Raw genomic sequence first — 18,196 nt, 5'->3', positions numbered from 1 at the left:
TTTTTCATCTTCTTTTTTCCATATTTGTTCCCCGTGACTAGGAATGTGATTTCTAGTAATCTGATCTGGTAGAAAAGATTAGAAGTGCTCTTTGGAGTTCACTAGTGTAAATTTATTTTAACACCTTCTCAGTCTGGTTTGTTTGTTTTTATTAAGGCTATAGACCTTACTTGAGAAAGTAACTCAAAATGAAAATCATTGGACATTTTTTTTTTAAAGATTTTATTTATTGGCTAGAGAAAGAGAGAGAGTGAGAGTACAAGCAGGGGGAGTGGCAGGCAGAGGAAGTAGGCTCCCTGCTGAGTAAGGAGCCCGATGCGGGCCTCAATCCCAGGACCCTGGGATCTGACCTGAGCCGAAGGCAGACGCTTAACCGACTGAGCCACCCAGGCGTCCCTCATTGGACATTTTAAACGTGTCTTTCAACTCTGGTGTTAGCAGAGTTTTAATGAGTAAGCAGAGGAGGTGGCCACAGGAGTATAGGCAATAAGAACCTGTCTTCAGGGCCGTCGGGATGGTTCAGTCAGTTAAGCCTCCAACTCCTGCTTTCTGGCTTGGGTCATGATCTCAGGGTCGTGAGATCGAGCCCGTGTTGGGCTCCACACTGGGCATGGAGCCTGCCTGGGATTCTTTCTCCCTCTCTCTCTGCTCCCCCGCCCCCCTCTCCCTCTCTCTCTCTACAAAAAAAACCCGAAAAACCTGTCTTCATTTTTTTTCCATCCACCCTTGTAACTTGGTAGAGTATATTACAAATAGTAGTTACTCAGATATCTTTGAATGTAGGAGAGGATGTCAGTGATGGCCTTCACTTAAGTGTTTTAAATAACAATTAGAAAACCAAAATGAACTCTGTCTGGAAATTAAATCACATTATGGGAGTTCGCTGTAAGGAATTGTATTTAATATTAGTCTATTTTCCTAAACTCCTGTGACTTAACCCTTCTGTAACCCAAAGTATAACATGAGGGAAAGATTGCTGTAGCTAGAGATTATCTCCTTCTTTCTACTCAGCTCAGATGTCAGTGAAGTCCTCTTAAAAACACTAAAGTGATTTTTCCTATGCTCCCCACCCACATGGAAAATATTATAGTTACTTGATCAAATTCTCCTTAAATTCAGCATTTATTTATCTTCCCACTACCTGTTTGATGATATATTCGTCATAATGTAAAGCATAGATGGCTGCTCATGTAATCTTCATTTGCTACCTTAAAATGTTTCCCCTTCACAACAGACTTGGCTGTCAGGAAAGAAGTATTAAGGGGCTCCTCACACAGCCCACATAAAAAGACCTTAGCCAGACACAATGGATGAAATTCAGCTAAGGTTAATGTTTTGATTGGGACATAAAAAGCTGGCAGGGCTGAAACTGGACAGGAGACAGGCTACAGAAGCTTCTCAAGTTCTTTAGGGCTGGGTCTTTTCAAGTTTGGCTTCATTGTTATTATGGTGAGTAGCTAGGAGGTCAAATGTATTTTTATTCAAATAAAGTTACCAATATTTATTACAAATCTAAATACAAAAGATTTTAGTATTTGTGTCTCTATTCATTGTTACTGCTAAAAATGACTAAGGACACATAGTACATGACATAATGTAACTACAAGCACTTAAAATTTATCATCTATCAAAAATGCCAGCTATATTGCACAAACAATGACTCATGGAACACTACATCGAAAACTAATGATGTAATGTGTGGTGACTAACATAACAATGAAAAAGTAAAAAAAAATTATAAGCCATAAAAAAAAAAAATGCTAGCTATAGTTGTCAGTATAGATCAGTGCCCAGAGCTTCACTTGAATAATGTGTGTGTGGTTTATCTGCTAGTTTGTGATCATTGTTGAGCTCTGATGAATGGAGCAATATGCTTGATGAATTTTGTTTTAGATGGCCCCAACTTTTGCTGGACTTTTTAAGGAAAACTGTCTACAGCCCATTTTTTTTACCAGTTTACTGTAGGCCATTACCCAGGGGGTCAAATCATTCTTTTTTTTTTTTTTTTTAAGATTTTATTTATTTATTTATTTGAGACAGAGAGAATGAGAGAGAGAGAGCACATGAGAGGGGGGAGGGTCAGAGGGAGAAGCAGACCCCCTGCCGAGCAGGGAGCCCAATGCGGGACTCGATCCCGGGACTCCAGGATCATGACCTGAGCCGAAGGCAGTCGCTTAACCAACTGAGCCACCCAGGCACCCAAGGGGGTCAAATCATTCTTAAATACTGGTAGATTGTTCTCTTTAAATGATTGGGCAATTTCTTTCATCTTCTTCCTCAATTTTAGAATGGCGAGAGTATCATGGTTGAACTTGCAGCTGGACCTTTTGGAAATAATGAAAAGGTAGGGATGGCAATTAAATGGAGATGGCTACCAGTATATATATGTGTGTCCAGTTAATAATTTTGCCTTCCTGTGTAATTCATTGGTCATGTAGTGCATGTTAAGGTATTGTAAAACTTTATTTCTCACAAAATATAGCCCTTTTCTTAGTTATTCTAAATTATTAAATACCTATTGACTTGGGTTTCATCCTAGAATGATGGAAACTTGGTGGAAGCCACTGCTCAACCCTCAGCTCCCCATGAGAAAGTAAGGATTGTATTTCAGATATGTTCATTGGACTTTAAATCATACCCTCTGAGACAAGACTCTTCTTTGGGGGAAAAAAATCCAGATTTAAAAAATCTTTCATGGCCTAAGTCCTATTTTTGGTAAAAAGGAAAGAAAAAATAAATAAATAAAGGTTAGATATGGGGATACCGGATTAATACTGTTAACCCTGATGTGTGTTGGGTTTCATTTTTCCGAAACTGTGTATCTATTTCTTTCAAGCTCTCTGTGCATTCAGAGTATATGTGTGTGTAGTTTATGTTCTCTGATTTCAGTTTCTTCTATTTAAAAATGTTAAAACAATTACTCTAATATCAATCCTTCCCTCTCTAAGAGATACGGGTAAAGATTCCTAAGAGGTTTATTAGTGCCCCCTTTTTTTTTTTCCCATAATTACAGTTACCAGTAGTCATCAGGGTACCAAAGCTGGCCTATTTCTCAGTAATGAGTGTGTGCCTCATGCCAGTTTCAATACTGGGTTTTGGAGACATTATTGTACCAGGTAAGCAATTGTTTTTAACAATTCAGTAAAAATATACTGATGGTTTAAAATTGCCAAATGTTTAGTATCTATTAAAAGTTAACTTATTCTGTGTTAAGTATTTGTGGCTATTGCTAGAGCTGCGATCAGTGACCAAAATAGAAAAAAAGCATTTCGAGGGGTAGAAGATAAAGCCCAAATGGTAACAACCAAAGTATATCTCCCATGGCTCAGAAGGTGCCTTAGAGGAAGCACCTAGGATCAGTTTGACCTACTGCCCCAAGAAAGTATATAACAAAACTCTTTAAAAGTTTAATTTAACAATACCAAATGTATTGCAGTTTCTATGACTTCTATTTTAAAATAATAGTTATGTGTTATGAAAAGTAGTCTAGGAATACCAGGCAAGGTCATGATCAAGAGAAGAAACAGAACACCAGCTTCTAGGGCATTATAATACAAAAAATATAGCATATGGTGTATCTTCTCTGCATTATTCTCACTGGGCTACCTATAGAATAAACTTAATCCCAGCCCAGGAATAATATAACTTAGAAGTAATAACTAGTCTTTCTTAATCAGCTGAGAGTTTGTCCTTCACTTTTCTTACAGTCTGTCTGTACTAACTGCCTGCAAAGAGGTAAAAAGTATAGGCTGTTCTGCAAAAGCCCTTTCATTTACATAGTAAGGCCAGGTAGAGACAGAGAAGCCAACAGCTCTGCCTTGTGAGTTGGCATGGCAAAGTCCAGTGTAGCAACTCTCTTAGTTCATTTTCTAGGATAGATCACGAGTTAGGCCACAGAGCAAATCTAAGCAAATTTAAGATCGAAATTACATACCAAGTATATTTTTTGACCACAATGGTATGAAACTAGAAATCAATAACAGGAGGAAAACTGGAAAATTCACAAGTACATAGAAATCAAACAAAATAGTTTTGAACAACGAGTACATCAAAGAAAAAATTAAAATAGAAATTTAAAAATACCTTGAGAAAAATGAAAAGAGAAACACCATCCCAAAACTTATGGGATGCAACAAAAGCAGTTCTAAGAGGGACGTTTATAGTGATAACCACATACATCGAGAAAATAGAAAAGCAGATAAGCACCCTAACTTTATATATAGGGAACTGGAAAAAGAAAAACCAACTAAGCCCAAAGTTAGCAGAAAGAGGGAAATAATAGACTACAGCAGAAATAGAGAACAGGAAAACAGTAGAAAAGATGAATAAAACTAAGAGGTGGTTTTTTATTTTATTTTTAGATTTTTTAAAATGTATTTATTAGAGAGAGCGAGAGAGAGAACACGAGAGGGGGAAGAGCAGAGAGAGGGGGAGAAGCAGACTCCCTGCTGAGCAGGGAGCCCGACTCAGAGCTCGATCCTGGGACTCAGGGATCATGACCTGAGCCGAAGGCAGACGCTTAACCAACTGAGCCACCCAGGTGCCCAAGAGTTGGTTTTTTAAAAAGATAAAAATGACAAACCTTCCGGCGCCTGGGTGGCTCAGATGGTTAAGCCTCTGCCTTCAGCTCAGGTCATGATCCCAGGATCCTGGGATCGAGTCCCACATCCGGCTCCCTGCTCAGCGGAGAGCCTGCTTCTCCCTCTCCCTCTGCACCTCCCCCTGCTCATGCCCTCTCTCTCTATCTCTCTGTCTCAAATGAATAAATAAAAAAAAAAAACCTTAGAAATAACAAACCTGCAACTAGACTAACCAAGAAAAAAAGAGAACCCAAATCAATAAAATCATAAATGAAAGAGGAGACATTATAACCACAAAAATATAAAAAAAATTTCTCTGTGTCGTGGAATATTAAGCAGCCAATAAAAACTCATGCTTTTAAAGACTGTTTAAGGGTTTGGGAAAATGTTTAAAAATGGCATTAAGTTAAAAAATCATATAAAATTTTGTCTAGAATTTGAGGTACCTTAATGTACTCGCGATGCAATAATGAATGTTAAATACAATATAGCATGTAGTGTTGCCATAATTAATAGTTGAATTGTATTGCTGTTACTGTTTTAAGAAAACAATGTGTTTGGTGGTTTTTTGTTTTGTTTTGTTTTTTAGGCCTGTTGGTTGCATACTGTAGAAGATTTGATGTTCAGACTGGTTCTTCTTCTATATACTATGTTTCCTCCACAATTGGTAAATTTTTGTTTTGTTTTTCTATTATGTTGAATTGTATTGTCTATAGGAAAAGGTCGAGGTCTAAAAATACGGAGTCCTGGATTCTAATTCTTCATCATTAATTAATAAGACAAGTTTTCCCATCAAAAAGGAATAATACTTTACTATCTATATCATAAGTTTTTGAGGTTTAAAAAATTATATGTGAGGGCGCCTGGGTGGCTCAGTTGGTTAAGCGACTGCCTTCGGCTCAGGTCATGATCCTGGGGTTCCGGGATCGAGTCCCACATCGGGCTCCCTGCTCAGCAGGGAGTCTGCTTCTCCCTCTGACCCTCCTCCCTCTCCTGCTCTCTGTCTCTCATTCTCTCTCTCTCAAATAAATAAATAAAATCTTTAAAAAAAAAAAATTATATGTGAAAGAAAATCATTAGATTTTATGTCTTAAATGCTTATTAGAGCATCTGGCACACAAGTAGACAATAAATTGTATAATATTAGATTTTCTTAAAATACTATGTGAATGACAATGTATTTATATAAATGAATTTATGGCACAATAACATCTCACCTGCGACAGCAGAAGTAGTTGTCATTTATCCCTCTATTTCTCTTACTGAGAACAGACAAGAACAGGAAGCAAGCCAAAAAATACTTTACTTCTAAACATATCAAATAGATATCTCGAAGTCCATACACCACAGTTCTTTATTCCTAGGTAAGTGGCCTGCTTCAGAGCCATTTAGATACTGTTCTGGCAAGGTTTTCAATTCCAGAGTGGAGTTAAATGCAGTAAATTAAAAGTGTATGCTAGCAGTAGAGAAGACTATTACTAGGAATAGATACCCGACAGCAAGAACAGCTAAGTGAGTGAAAAGATAATAAAAAGAAAAAAAAAAACTATAAAGAAATAAGAAAAGCAGTTCAAGGCTATTGAAAATGGTATTGTCTGAGGGCATAAATGTATTAAAGTCCAGCACCAGTCAGTGTGGTAGAATACAAGAACACTCAATGCAAAGGCAGGTAAGAAGGCTCTCTGTCCATTGTGCTGTATAACTTCGGGCAGTTCACATAACTTCCCTAGTCCTCCATTGCCTCGTCCATAAAGTCAGGAGGTAAACTGACCTGTCTATAAAGGCTCTGCTAGCTCCAGTATTCTGAGATCCTGTGTTCATGGTGAGACGCTGAGTCATTAAGGAAAGATCAGATGATGTTTGGTATACACTTGTTGAAGAAGTCCAGGAAGCATATAATCAAAATGAGGAAGATTTTCCAAAGCAAGTTTTAGTACCTACAGGTACATATTTTAGTTATCTAAAATGTGCAACAACTCAACATCCTTAACAGTGACAGATAATGGAGACTTCTTTGAATTATTAGCTTTGTCGATGATTAATGATGAGGGTAATTATAATTGAAATACTAACCAGTTTTCAAACTTTCACAAGCAGTGAGGTATGTATGTCTCTCCTAATGGCTGTCTAGGAAAATAAAATCAGGAAAAATGTGGGCAACCCCCTCGGGTCCCCTCCCTCCTTGGGAGCTTTGTATTATCACTTTGCTATCGCTCAATAAACCTTGCTTTGCTGCCCACCCCAAAAAAATCAGGGAAAAAGTCATAGGACAAAAATGTCCTCAGAAATATTTGAAAACCACCACTTCAGTAAGGGAGTCAAAATCCACTTTGGTAGCATGTAGAGATGACTGATAGTCGGTGTTCTTCTTACAGCCTATGCGGTTGGCATGATACTCACATTCGTTGTTCTGGTGCTGATGAAGAAGGGGCAGCCTGCTCTCCTCTATTTAGTTCCTTGCACGCTTGTTACTGCCTCAATTGTTGCTTGGAGACGTAAGGAAATGAAAAAATTCTGGAAAGGTAGCGGCTATCAGGTATGTGCTTCTATCTCAGTTACCAAGTTATGACGTAATTTAGTGACTAACTTTGGCTGGGAACCACCTTATATATATCAAAGCTTTTATGTGCCCCAAAGTTTCCTTGCATCTATTAGGATATTCCAGGTTTTTTCCACCATTACCACCTTACTGTCTACCTGCTGCTCAGTAGTTCTCATCCCTGCTACAGTTGGTTGCCAAAACCCTGGTGACTCAAGCTAAAACTACCAAGAATAGTGGGAGGGCAACAGGGAAAACCAAAACAGCATTTCAACATGAGTTTTCAAATCCACACAAAAGTAGACTTCGTGAAAAATAATACTATGTTAAGTACTGAGTTTTTGAGACTGATATTAGCTCTTTATAGTAAGAGTTCCTGAGGTTTTGCAGATATAAAATGTGTACTTTCTTCAGCACTTAAATGGGTCTACCTAAATTAAATAGGGTACCCATTTCAGATTTAAATGGATCAAGAATGACTTCCCTGGAACAGAGAAAATCATGATATCAGAATCTATTATGTTTGAGTTTTTTCTTCATTGAAGTTAAACCCCTTTCTTCTTTTCCTAAATGTTCTTGGTATTCCAGTAAAGCTTGTTTCCATTGAAATTAAAGAGGGTTAGGAAACTCTAGCCGATTAAAGGTCAGGGCCATGGCACCGACCCCTTCATGAGGCAGTTAGCTCTGCTTTGCCCTATTACAACAAACTCCCCTCCTCCATCTGCCCTCATACATGCGTGTTAGTGGTCACATGAACAAAAATAGAAGTACTTTGGGTGGATGCCTGCAATTCTGTTAGTAGATAAACAGTTCAAAGTTCATATCCACCTTGTGGTTGGTCTGTAGCATCATCTTTATTTAACAAGAGATGATTAACTTATTAAGTTAGACTACTATATTTGGAAGAAGCACTGGTCTAGAATTATTTTGGGTAAATCTTATAATTCCTTTGAAATTTGGTTAAGGTGATAATACCTGCCTTGTCTACTTCACAATGCCATTGTCTCAACTTATATTTATGCACAAAGAATTATGGCCACAAGGCCCTTAACTAGTAAGATAGCTTGTAACTTTTACATGAAGAGGACACCCACGTAGAGATTTTTATTTTTATAGATTTGTCCTACAACATATACTGTTAGCCTTTGAAAGTCACAACCCAAAAAGTGCTCTTCATAATCATTTTCTTAAAACAGTTTCATATTTCTTCATTTAGTAAATGTTAATTGAGCAGCTCTATGAGCCAGGTGCTATTTTAGGTGCTGTTGATAAAAGATGAACAAGTTAGTAACAGGCCTACTGTCATGGCCTCTTGAAAGTTAGAGTCTAGTAGAGAATGCAGATAGTCACTAACAAAGTGTGATAACTGTATTTCTTAGTCATGGTAGGGTGCCATGAAAGCTAGCAGTCGGACACCCAGTGCTTGTCGTTTTGTGACAGTCAAAGGTGATTTAGGGAAGGCTTTTTTTTTTTTTTTTACGATTTTTATTTATTTGAGAGAGACAGAATGAGTGGGGGAGGGACGGAGAAGCAGAGGGAGACTCCGCACTGAGCAGGGAGCCCCATGTGGGGCTTGATCCCAGGGGGGGAGCCCTAGGATCATGACCTGAGCTGAAGGCAGACACTGAACCGACTGAGCCACCCAGGCAGCCCTTAGGGAAGGCTTCTTAAAGAATGTTAAATTTATGTTGAAACTTTAAGACTGAGCCATGTGTTCCATATGGAGGGAACTATGTCTTGAAAGGCTCAGAGGGAAGAGAGCATGGCACATTCTAGGAACTGAATGAAGTTTAGGATGACTATAATATTGAGTAACAGCAGGAAATGAAAAATGGAGAAGGAAGCAAGGGTAAGAGCCTATAGGGTCTTGGAAGCTAAAGACCATTGAAGAGGTCTTTGAACTCTATCTTGAGAGCATCAGAGACCATTTAAGGGTTTTAAGAAATCTGCAAAATGGACTGAAGAAGGGAGCAAAACTTAAAGCACCTATTACAATGAGAAGCGATAGTAGCCAGAATTAATAAGGTAGTGAGATCAAAAGAGGACAAAGTCAAGAGAAATTTAGAGGCATAATTAATGGAACATGGTAATAGTGTCAGTATAGGGAGAAAAGGAAGTGGAGTCCAGGATTTCTGCCTTAGGTAACTGGGTGGGTAGGAAGTGATACCATTCACAAGTTTAAAGAAGAAGAAGATGAATTCGATGAAGTACCTGTAGGACCAACAGGAAGAGAGAGAAATAAGCAGTTGAATAAATGTCTCCTTATGTTCAGGAAACAGACCTAGCTAGAGAAAGAAATTTGGAAGCATCATTAGCATACTCGATGAGTAAGAACATAGAGGGAGAAGAGAAAACTCAGGACAGAACTGTGAGCAAGAGGTTTTTACAATTAGATGCACTTATCTGATTCACCAATTATGAGGTAAATTAGGACAGGGAAGATGAGCAACATAGGGAAATTTTGTTTGGGGTCAGTATTAAATCGTTTTTCAGGTTAGCAGGACTGTCAGTGAGAGTACACATACTGTCTTACAGGATTAAGTATGTTTCTTGTTATTTTCATCACCAGCATTTTTACTTATAAAATTTTCCTTCCCCTTTAATACAGCTTATAAAGCATTTTATTTATTTATTTATTTTTTTTTGAGTAGGCCCATGACCAGCACAGAGCCCAATGTGGGGCTTGAATTCAGGACTCTGAGATCAAGACCTGAGCGAAGATCAAGAGTCAGAGGCTTGGGGCGCCTGGGTGGCTCAGTCGTTAAGCGTCTGCCTTCGGCTCAGGTCATGATCCCGGGGTCCTGGGGTCGAGCCCCACATCGGGCTCCCTGCTTGGCGGGAAGTCTGCTTCTCCCTCTCCCATTCCCCTTGCTTGTGTTCCTGCTGTCTCTCTCTCTCTCTCTCTTCCTGTCAAATAAATAAATAAAATCTTAAAAAAAAGAGTGAGAGGCTTAACCAATTGACCCTCCCAGGCACCCCAGCAATGTGTGCTTATTGAGGCGCCTGGGTAGCTCAGTTGGTTAGGCTTTGGACTGTTGATTTCTGTGCAGGTTGTGATCTCGGGGTCATGAGATCCAGCCCCCCTGTTGGGCTCCGTGCTGGGCGCAGAGCCTGCTTGAGATTTTTTCCTCTCCCTTTGCCCCTCTCCCACTGCACGCACATTCTCAAAGAAAAAAAAAAAAAGGGCGCCTGGGTGGCTCAGTCGTTAAGCATCTGCCTTCAGCTCAGGTCATGATCCCAGGGTCCTGGGATCAAGCCCCGCATCGGGCTCCCTGCTCCGCGGGAGGCCTGCTTCTCCCTCTCCCACTCCCCCTGCTTGTGTTCCCTCTGTCTCTGTGTCTGTCTAATAAATAAATAAAATCTTTAAAAAAAGTGTTTACTACAGAAGATTTTGGAAATGTAGAAAAATAGAAGAAAATTAAGTCCACCTATAATTCCACCATCTAGAGGTAGCCACTCTTAGGATTTAATCACTTAAATCCCCTTCTGGGCCTTCCTAGGTAAATGATACCATACGCTAAAGAGTTCTCTCTTTTGCTTTCTCACTGCATGTTTTGTGTTATTTCATTTTTAAATTTCTTGTAAAAAGTCATTTTAGTGCCTGTGCAATATTCTCATACACATGTGCTGTATTTTACCATTTCCTTTGACCCAGTAATTTCTCTTCAGGGGATTGTCCAGAAAGTGATTAAAAATTTGGGCAAAATTGATGTGAAAAGATGTTCATTAAAGTACTTCTGATTATCTTTGATTTATTTTAATGTCTCATAGGTTAACATTTTTAGTGGCAGTTAATGAACTAAAACTTTTACATATGCCCTAACCCTGTTTTTACTTTATTTTCCTTTTTGTGTTTTAATTACAAAGTAATGCATATTTACATTCTTTAAACAATACAAAAGTGCCTAAAGTAAACACAGAAAGTCCTTTGCAAACTATTCCACATGTCCCCACCTCGCTTTAGGGGCAACTACTTTTTTTTTTTTTAAGATTTTATTTATTTATTTGACAGAGAGAGAGAGAGAGACAGTGAGAGCAGGAACACAAGCAAGGGGAGTGGGAGAGGGAGAGGGAGAGGCAGGCCTTCCGCAGAGCAGGGAGCCTGATGCGGGGCTCGATTCCAGGACCCTGGGATCATGACCTGAGCCGAAGGCAGACGCTTAACCAACTGAGCCACCCAGGCACCCCAAGGGGCAACTACTTTGAACAGTTTGTGTGGAGATCTTTTTATGCCAATTCACACTATAAAAATATTTAAAGATGTTGTAGACGTAAATGTAGTAACATTGTGTTTCTTTGGAAATATCCAAAGCTCATTTTCTCTCTCGTTTATTATAGTACCTTTCCTCCTTTCTCTCTATGATGTTTAGAAAGAGGATGATATAACTAAGGAAGGAATTCAACTAAGGGTTGCATTTATATTCCCTATGAACAAATGCTGCCCTGGACCATCCAAGTTTCGTTCTTAAAAATCATCATCTTGAGGGGCGCCTGAGTGGCTCAGTCAGTTGAGCATCGGACTCCTGGTTTCTGCTCATGTCATGATCTTACGTTGTGAGATTGAGCCCCGCATCGGGCTCCACACTTAGCACGGATTCTCCTTCAGATTCAGATTCTCTCTCTCTCTCTCTCTCTCTCTCCCTCTCTCCCTCCCGCTCCCCCTCCCCCTCTACCCCTCCTCCTGCACTCTACCTATAAAGGGGAAGATCATTGCAGCTGGGCACAAAGCAGTGGTAAATAGCCCCAGCAGGGCAGACTCCAGGGCCTTAACAACATGACATAGAAGCTAAATAAGGCAATTGATGGTAGGAAAATCTATTTTAAAATATCTGAAAAGTTAAGACAACTTTGGTTATACACTTCTCACTTTTGTAGTGTGGTCTCATAGTTTTATTAGGTAAAGACATTCAGAATATAAAATAGCACATAATAATAAAAAGTGTGGAGTCTGGTGCCAGACTGCCTAAGTTTGATCTCTGGTTTTGTTAATTATTAGCCACATGACCTTAGGCAAGTTACTTAGCTCTTGGTGCCTCAGTTTCCATCAGTGTAAAAAGGAATAATAATCATCCTACTTCAGAGGGTTGTTGTAAAATATGCAAATTGCCTAAAATAGTGCCTGGCACATCATAAACACTGCATTTGCTATTATTATTTATAGGAATCGGGTTTTTTTGTTTTGGTTTCTTGGCTTGGTTGTTATTTTTCAGTTCATTAACTAGATTTCCATTTTCCCAGTTTGAATGTTAAAACTTCAGGTCTTTAGGGCGCCTGGGTGGCTCAGATGGTTAAGCGTCTGCCTTCGGCTCAGGTCATGATCTCAGGGTCCTGGGATCGAGTCCCGCATCGGGTTCCCTGCTCAGTGCAGAGCCTGCTTCTCCCTCTCCCTCTGCCACTCCCTCTGCTTGTGCTCTTCTGTCTATCTCTCTGTCAAAATAAATAAATAAAATCTTTTAAATAAAAAAAAAAACAAAACTTCAGGTCTTTATTAAATCTGGTTCTTTTAACTTACTTGCAAAAAGATTTGATAGCCATCACAAGCCTCAGAGGAAAAAAAAATGCAGCCATTTTCCCACTGTGCACTAGATTTTAAAATATGAAGAATAGACACATGCTGAAATTTTAGTCAAGCTAGTTGCAGAATATTATAAACTGCTGCCAGGAGAGAATTTTTTTTTTTTTAGAAAACTAACATTTTCGAAAGTTATAGAATGTAATGCCTTCACAGAATTACTCTCCTGTTACTGTGAAAAAGGAAATCTCATTGCTTTTGTGCAACCTTTAAAGTCAAAAATTTAACTTAGCTTGAATGTTGCCATTTGTGGGGGACAGTACCTTAGAGGCTTTGGAATCCGTTCTGGCAAGTCACTTGGTCTGTGAAGACTCTGTCTCCTCATCCATAAAATGAGGTTGGATCTACAGGCAGGTCGGAGAATCTATAATTCATAGTGGTGGGTTACCCCAGGGCTTGGTAGGGCAGGTGGATGAGATCAGGTAAGGCTAGGCTGAGGCTTTGAAAAGTATAACTTGGAACCTCAAGAAGTGTCGTAAAGCAGAGGGAGACTAGGTATCAACCCAGTGTAAGGTCGGCCTGTGGGTCAGCCCTGAAGCCAGCCCTCAGGCCATTCCCCCTGCTCATCTCTCTGGCCAGCGGTGTCATAACCTTTTCCCTCCTCTCCCCTGCCTCCATTATGTTCATAGCATTGCCAGCCTGTTTCCAGAATGTGCCTTATATTATTCCCAACTCAAAATCTTCTTTCTCCAAGCTGATATCCAAGAATTCTCCAGTTGAAATTAGGTTCACCTTTCCCCATATTTTTTGTGGACTTTGTACTTTAAATACTTAACATCTACCTTGTAGGATAGACATTTACGTATGCCTCCCTCATTAAGTTATTATCTTCTAGGTATTAGGAACCTGCAGTGCCGATAACAGTGTTTTATGTACTATAAATTCTCAGTTAATGTTATGGAAATCTTTCATGCAAAGCAACTGTAATGTTCGGTCCTTAATTCACTGACCTTTAGTCACTTTTGTGTCTATGTATATAAGCTTGTGTTTTAGCAGCCCTCATAGAATTACCAAAATTATATAAGGTTTGTAAAAGTGAGGCACTTTTTTTTTTTTAAAGATTTTATTTATTTATTTGAGAGAGGGAGAATGAGAGACAGAGAGCATGAGAGGGAGGAAGGTCAGAGGGAGAAGCAGACTCCCTGCCGAGCAGGGAGCCCGATGCGGGACTCGATCCTGGGACTCCAGGATCATGACCTGAGCCGAAGGCAGTCGCTTAACCAACTGAGCCACCCAGGTGCCCAAGTGAGGCACTTTTAAAGCATCAAACTAGACTTGTGTCTCTACAGTTTTTATATATAATCATTTTTTTTGCAAGTGCCAAAAGTTTTTGCTACTATTTGACATAATCAAATATAAAACAGGTAATAGAAAATGAAGCTAGAATCTAAGGTGATGGATACTAGTTTATGCTGCTAATCATTTGGTTCACTCCAATGCCTGGTAGTAGAGTGACTGCAAGAATAGTGGTGTGGTAAAAAGCAGGCCTTTGCACTAGACACCTTTTAAATGTCAGGGTTAGCCCTGACAGCCTCTTTATGCTTTTTTCAAAGGGGAAATTATACCCCATTTGTTGCTGAAACTTAGAGACTTCGTGGAAGTACTTTAGTATTTTATTTAGAGTCTTTCAGCCCTTTCCATGAATTTCTCTGATCAAAAGAAATAACATTTCTGTAGGATTTCACTAAAATAATACTAATTTGGAAATCTTAATTGTATAGTCTATAACTCAAACCTACTTACACTTTTACTTGCTATCAACTTTTTTTCTTGAATGCTTCAAGAGCTTTTGTATTCAGTTCCATTTGATTCTACCCAAAGTCTTAAGTTCTGATACTGTAGAATAAATAAAGATGTTTCTTCTCCAGAGAGAAAAATCAAGCAGTGGCCTAATTACTTTGGCATAAAGAACAACTAAGAGACATCATCATTTTAGGGGATTTTTTTGTTTGTTTCTAATACTAAATCAGTGAAGTTAGATTTATGCAGCAACCTCCAATGGGCTGTTTTACTCAGGATAGGAAGTAAGTGTTCAGTTTGTTGATATCCAGTAAACAGTGGGTTTGTCTCTGTTAAATGTCACTAGTGCTTCTAATTATTTTTAGAAGTCACAAGTGTAACTGACAAGTCAGAATACAGAGATACTTAGAACAACGCTGCTTTAGTATCAACAACTCTCCAGTTACTCCCCTTTAATGGGAGTTTTAATAGAGTGTTTCTGGAGATTGGTTTAATTATAAATAAGCAGAACTATCAGTAAATGCCAGGCATGCCGACCCAATATCAGAGGACATCTTTCCAAACTGGCTTTCTTATTTACAAATATTACAAAAACCTATACCAATTTCGCCAGTTAATTTTATTATCTATATTAATTTTTATGTTTTTAAAAACCTATTTCAAGGTTGCTCTTCATGTTTCTATATTGCTTTTATTTATTTTTTTTTTGTTTTTATTTTTTTAAAGATTTATTTATTTATTTGAGAGAGAGAGAGAGAGAGAGCATGAGAGGGGGGAGGGTCAGAGGGAGAAGCAGACTCCCCGCTGAGCAGGGAGCCCGATGCGGGACTCGATCCCGGGACTCCAGGATCATGACCTGAGCCGAAGGCAGTCGCTTAACCGACTGAGCCACCCAGGCGCCCTCTATATTGCTTTTATTGAAAAGTCGGTAAAGAAAAGTAAATACAGAGTAGAGGTCTTTACTTCTTAATAAATTGATTTTGAAAGTTTTTGTTTTTTAAACAAATACATTTATATATATAGTTAGGGATTAGATTATAGTGCCAATGAGGTACCTGAGGATTAGGAAGGAAGAGGCATGTGATAACTTAGGGAATATAGGCTGTGAATTCAGTAGGGTACAGTTGCCAGGGGAAGCAGGTCTTGGGGAAGGAAGAGGCTTTCCCCACCATCCATTCTGCTGAGGCTGCCTCCGTTCTCTCTCCCCACAGCTCCAACTTCTCACCCCCAGGACTTCTAAATTGCTAGAAGAAAAGGGACCTAAATAGACCTTACATTCTTCCCCTTGCTCTCCCTCATTTAAATGGTGACTAAAATCAGCTCTTCAACAACGTCATCCTATGTTTCGTGTGGTGAAGTGTGTGATAAATGTGTTACCTGTCTCAGCTGGGCTTTTGTTTTCCCCCCTTGAAGTGCTACAAATATGTAACTCTCTTAATCTAGGGGATGTCTTTGGCAAATACAGGACCTCAGAACTGATTTTGGGGAGACTTGAGATGACTCCTAGAGTACTGGCATGGTTGGGCTTTATAAGCTGTCTCCATTTCTTGAGACAGTTGTCAGCTGAAAGCCTAGCTCATGTGGTGGTGGTCTTCTTGTCTGGCAGGGTCAGAGACCCCATTTGGGAGTGATCCTACTGTTTCCTTTTCCAAAACACACTAAAGCTTTTAGAATCACTTAACAAAAATAGGAACATTTATCTTGCTGGTCTTTCTTCTAATTCTTGATAAAGAAGGGAATATGTGCATCACAGTACTGAAAATCACTAATCTAAAAATCTTTGACAGTCTTCACAAAGACAGTGGGTGCTTTTTTCTATTTCTAAGTAATTTCATGTGAAGAACACAGTGAAAACATGTAAGCAGTTTCTTTTTCCTTCAGTCCCAAATATGAAAAAAACAGCGTTGGTGGTATAGTGGTGAGCATAGCTGCCTTCCAAATATGAAAAAAATACATAGGACTATGGATGAGCAGAGCTAAGTGACCGTTTGAGAAAAGTTTAACTGGTAATTCCTCTAGAGTGGTCTATAGCAAATGTATTCTTGATTTGATTTTCAGAGAATCATTTGACCTTTAAGTACCTTCAGTTTATTTGGTTTTGGTAGAAATGTTTGTTATACGGTATTTCCAAAATTTCATGTACCATTCTTAGATTATTTTACAGTTAGCTCAAGGTGTCAACCAGGTTACACTGTCCCCAAAGTAGCAGGTATTCTCACAGTGACTTCTCATTTTTAGTTTTTTCACCTTTAGCAGTGAATGCTGCCTGGAATCGCATCCTGGAATAAGCATCAGGAATATCTTCCTTTGGTGGTAGAGTTTCCACTACCGTGAAGGCCAGTTCATATTGGGAAATGGATACAGTGGAAGATTCAGAGAAAGCATTTATCAGATTGGCCCTGAGTCAAACGATTAGGCTTCCCATGTCACTCTGACCATATCCTTAGGGGCCTGGATGTTGAACCAGTGCACTGCTCTAAAAGGAGTGGTCAGTTCCATGGAGTACTCCCTGTCTTGTTAAGATTTTTTATTTAGGGCGCCTGGGTGGCTCAGTTGGTTAAGCGACTGCCCTCGGCTCAGGTCATGATCCTGGAGTCCCTGGATCGAGTCCCGCATCGGGGCTCCCTGCTCGGCAGGGAGTCTGCTTCTCCCTCTGACCCTCCCCCCTCTCATGTGCTCTCTCTCTCTCTCTCTCTGTCTCAAATAAATAAAATCTTAAAAAAAAAAAAAAAAAAGATTATTTATTTATTTATATAAGAGAGAATGAGAGTGAGCATGAGCAGGAGAAGCAGACGCCCCGTTGAGCAGGGAGCCAGACGTGGGGCTCAGTCCCAGGACCCCGGGATCATGACCTGAGCCAAAGGCAGACACTTAGCCCACTCAGCCACCCAGGCGCCCCCTCTCTGTCTTTTTGAAAAAGTGGGAGGGCGCCTGGGTGGCGCAGTCATTAAGCATCTGCCTTCGGCTCAGGTCATGATCCCAGGGTCCTGGGATCGAGTCCCACATCCGGCTCCCTGCTCAGCAGGAAGCCTGCTTCTCCCTCTCCCACTCCCCCTGCTTGTGTTCCTGCTCTCGCTCTCTCTCTGTCAAATAAATAAATAAAATCTTTAAAAAAAAAAAAAAAGTGGGAATCCTTTGGCCAAAGTAGTGAATATTGAAGGCAAGTTGAAATTTTGCATTTCCTGACATTTTTTATTTTTGCCTAGGTGATGGACCATCTGGACTATGCAACCAATGAAGAAAACCCTGTGACTGCTGGTGAACAGATTGTCCAACAATAATATTGAGTGGACCTGCAATAATGTGTCAGTTGATTTTCTACAAATAGAGTTTGACTTTTTAAATTGACTTTTGAATTGACAATCTTAACGAATCTTCAGTGATATGCTTGCAAATACATATTTTTAAGAGCTGGTACTGACAATTACATCAAATAATTGAAACACATTTGCTTTTAACTATGTTAAAGTTGTGCCTTCACATTAAATAAAGCATATGGTCTGTGTAATTTTGAAAATCTATTATATACAGTATATTTTTGTAAAGAACTGTCTTGACCCACCCCTGTGCTTTCTTACTGAAATGTTTCTTACAACTCCTAGTAATAGACAAAAGCATTTCTGTCAAAGTGAGTTTTTGAACAGCTTTTACTGTCAAGAATTATGCAAATTTTATGCTCTGTAGAAATAACTGCTTACGACCATGTTCGAAGGCAGTTCAACGATGAAATTTTGGACCTTTTCACTGCAGAGGTTAGAAAAATAT

General features: G+C 39.4%; 1 protein-coding gene across 1 annotated transcript in view; it reads left to right on the top strand.

Annotated features, from left to right (window-relative positions):
* SPPL2A (signal peptide peptidase like 2A) overlaps positions 1-17,939 on the top strand; it is a 51,847-nt gene extending 33,908 nt beyond the window's left edge. Inside the window, exons 11-15 of the mRNA XM_021693926.1 lie at positions 2,288-2,344; positions 3,014-3,116; positions 5,170-5,247; positions 6,956-7,116; positions 17,638-17,939. Of these exons, the coding sequence (XP_021549601.1) occupies positions 2,288-2,344; positions 3,014-3,116; positions 5,170-5,247; positions 6,956-7,116; positions 17,638-17,712 (474 nt within the window). The 3' untranslated portion in view covers positions 17,713-17,939. The remainder of the gene's footprint in view (positions 1-2,287; positions 2,345-3,013; positions 3,117-5,169; positions 5,248-6,955; positions 7,117-17,637) is intronic.
* The last annotated feature ends 257 nt before the right edge of the window (positions 17,940-18,196 follow it).

Source organism: Neomonachus schauinslandi, chromosome 9 (genome assembly GCF_002201575.2).
Source record: "Neomonachus schauinslandi chromosome 9, ASM220157v2, whole genome shotgun sequence".
NCBI lineage: Eukaryota > Metazoa > Chordata > Mammalia > Carnivora > Phocidae > Neomonachus > Neomonachus schauinslandi.
The sequence above is the reverse complement of the archived record's forward strand: the minus strand, read 5'-3'. Positions and strand labels throughout refer to the sequence as shown.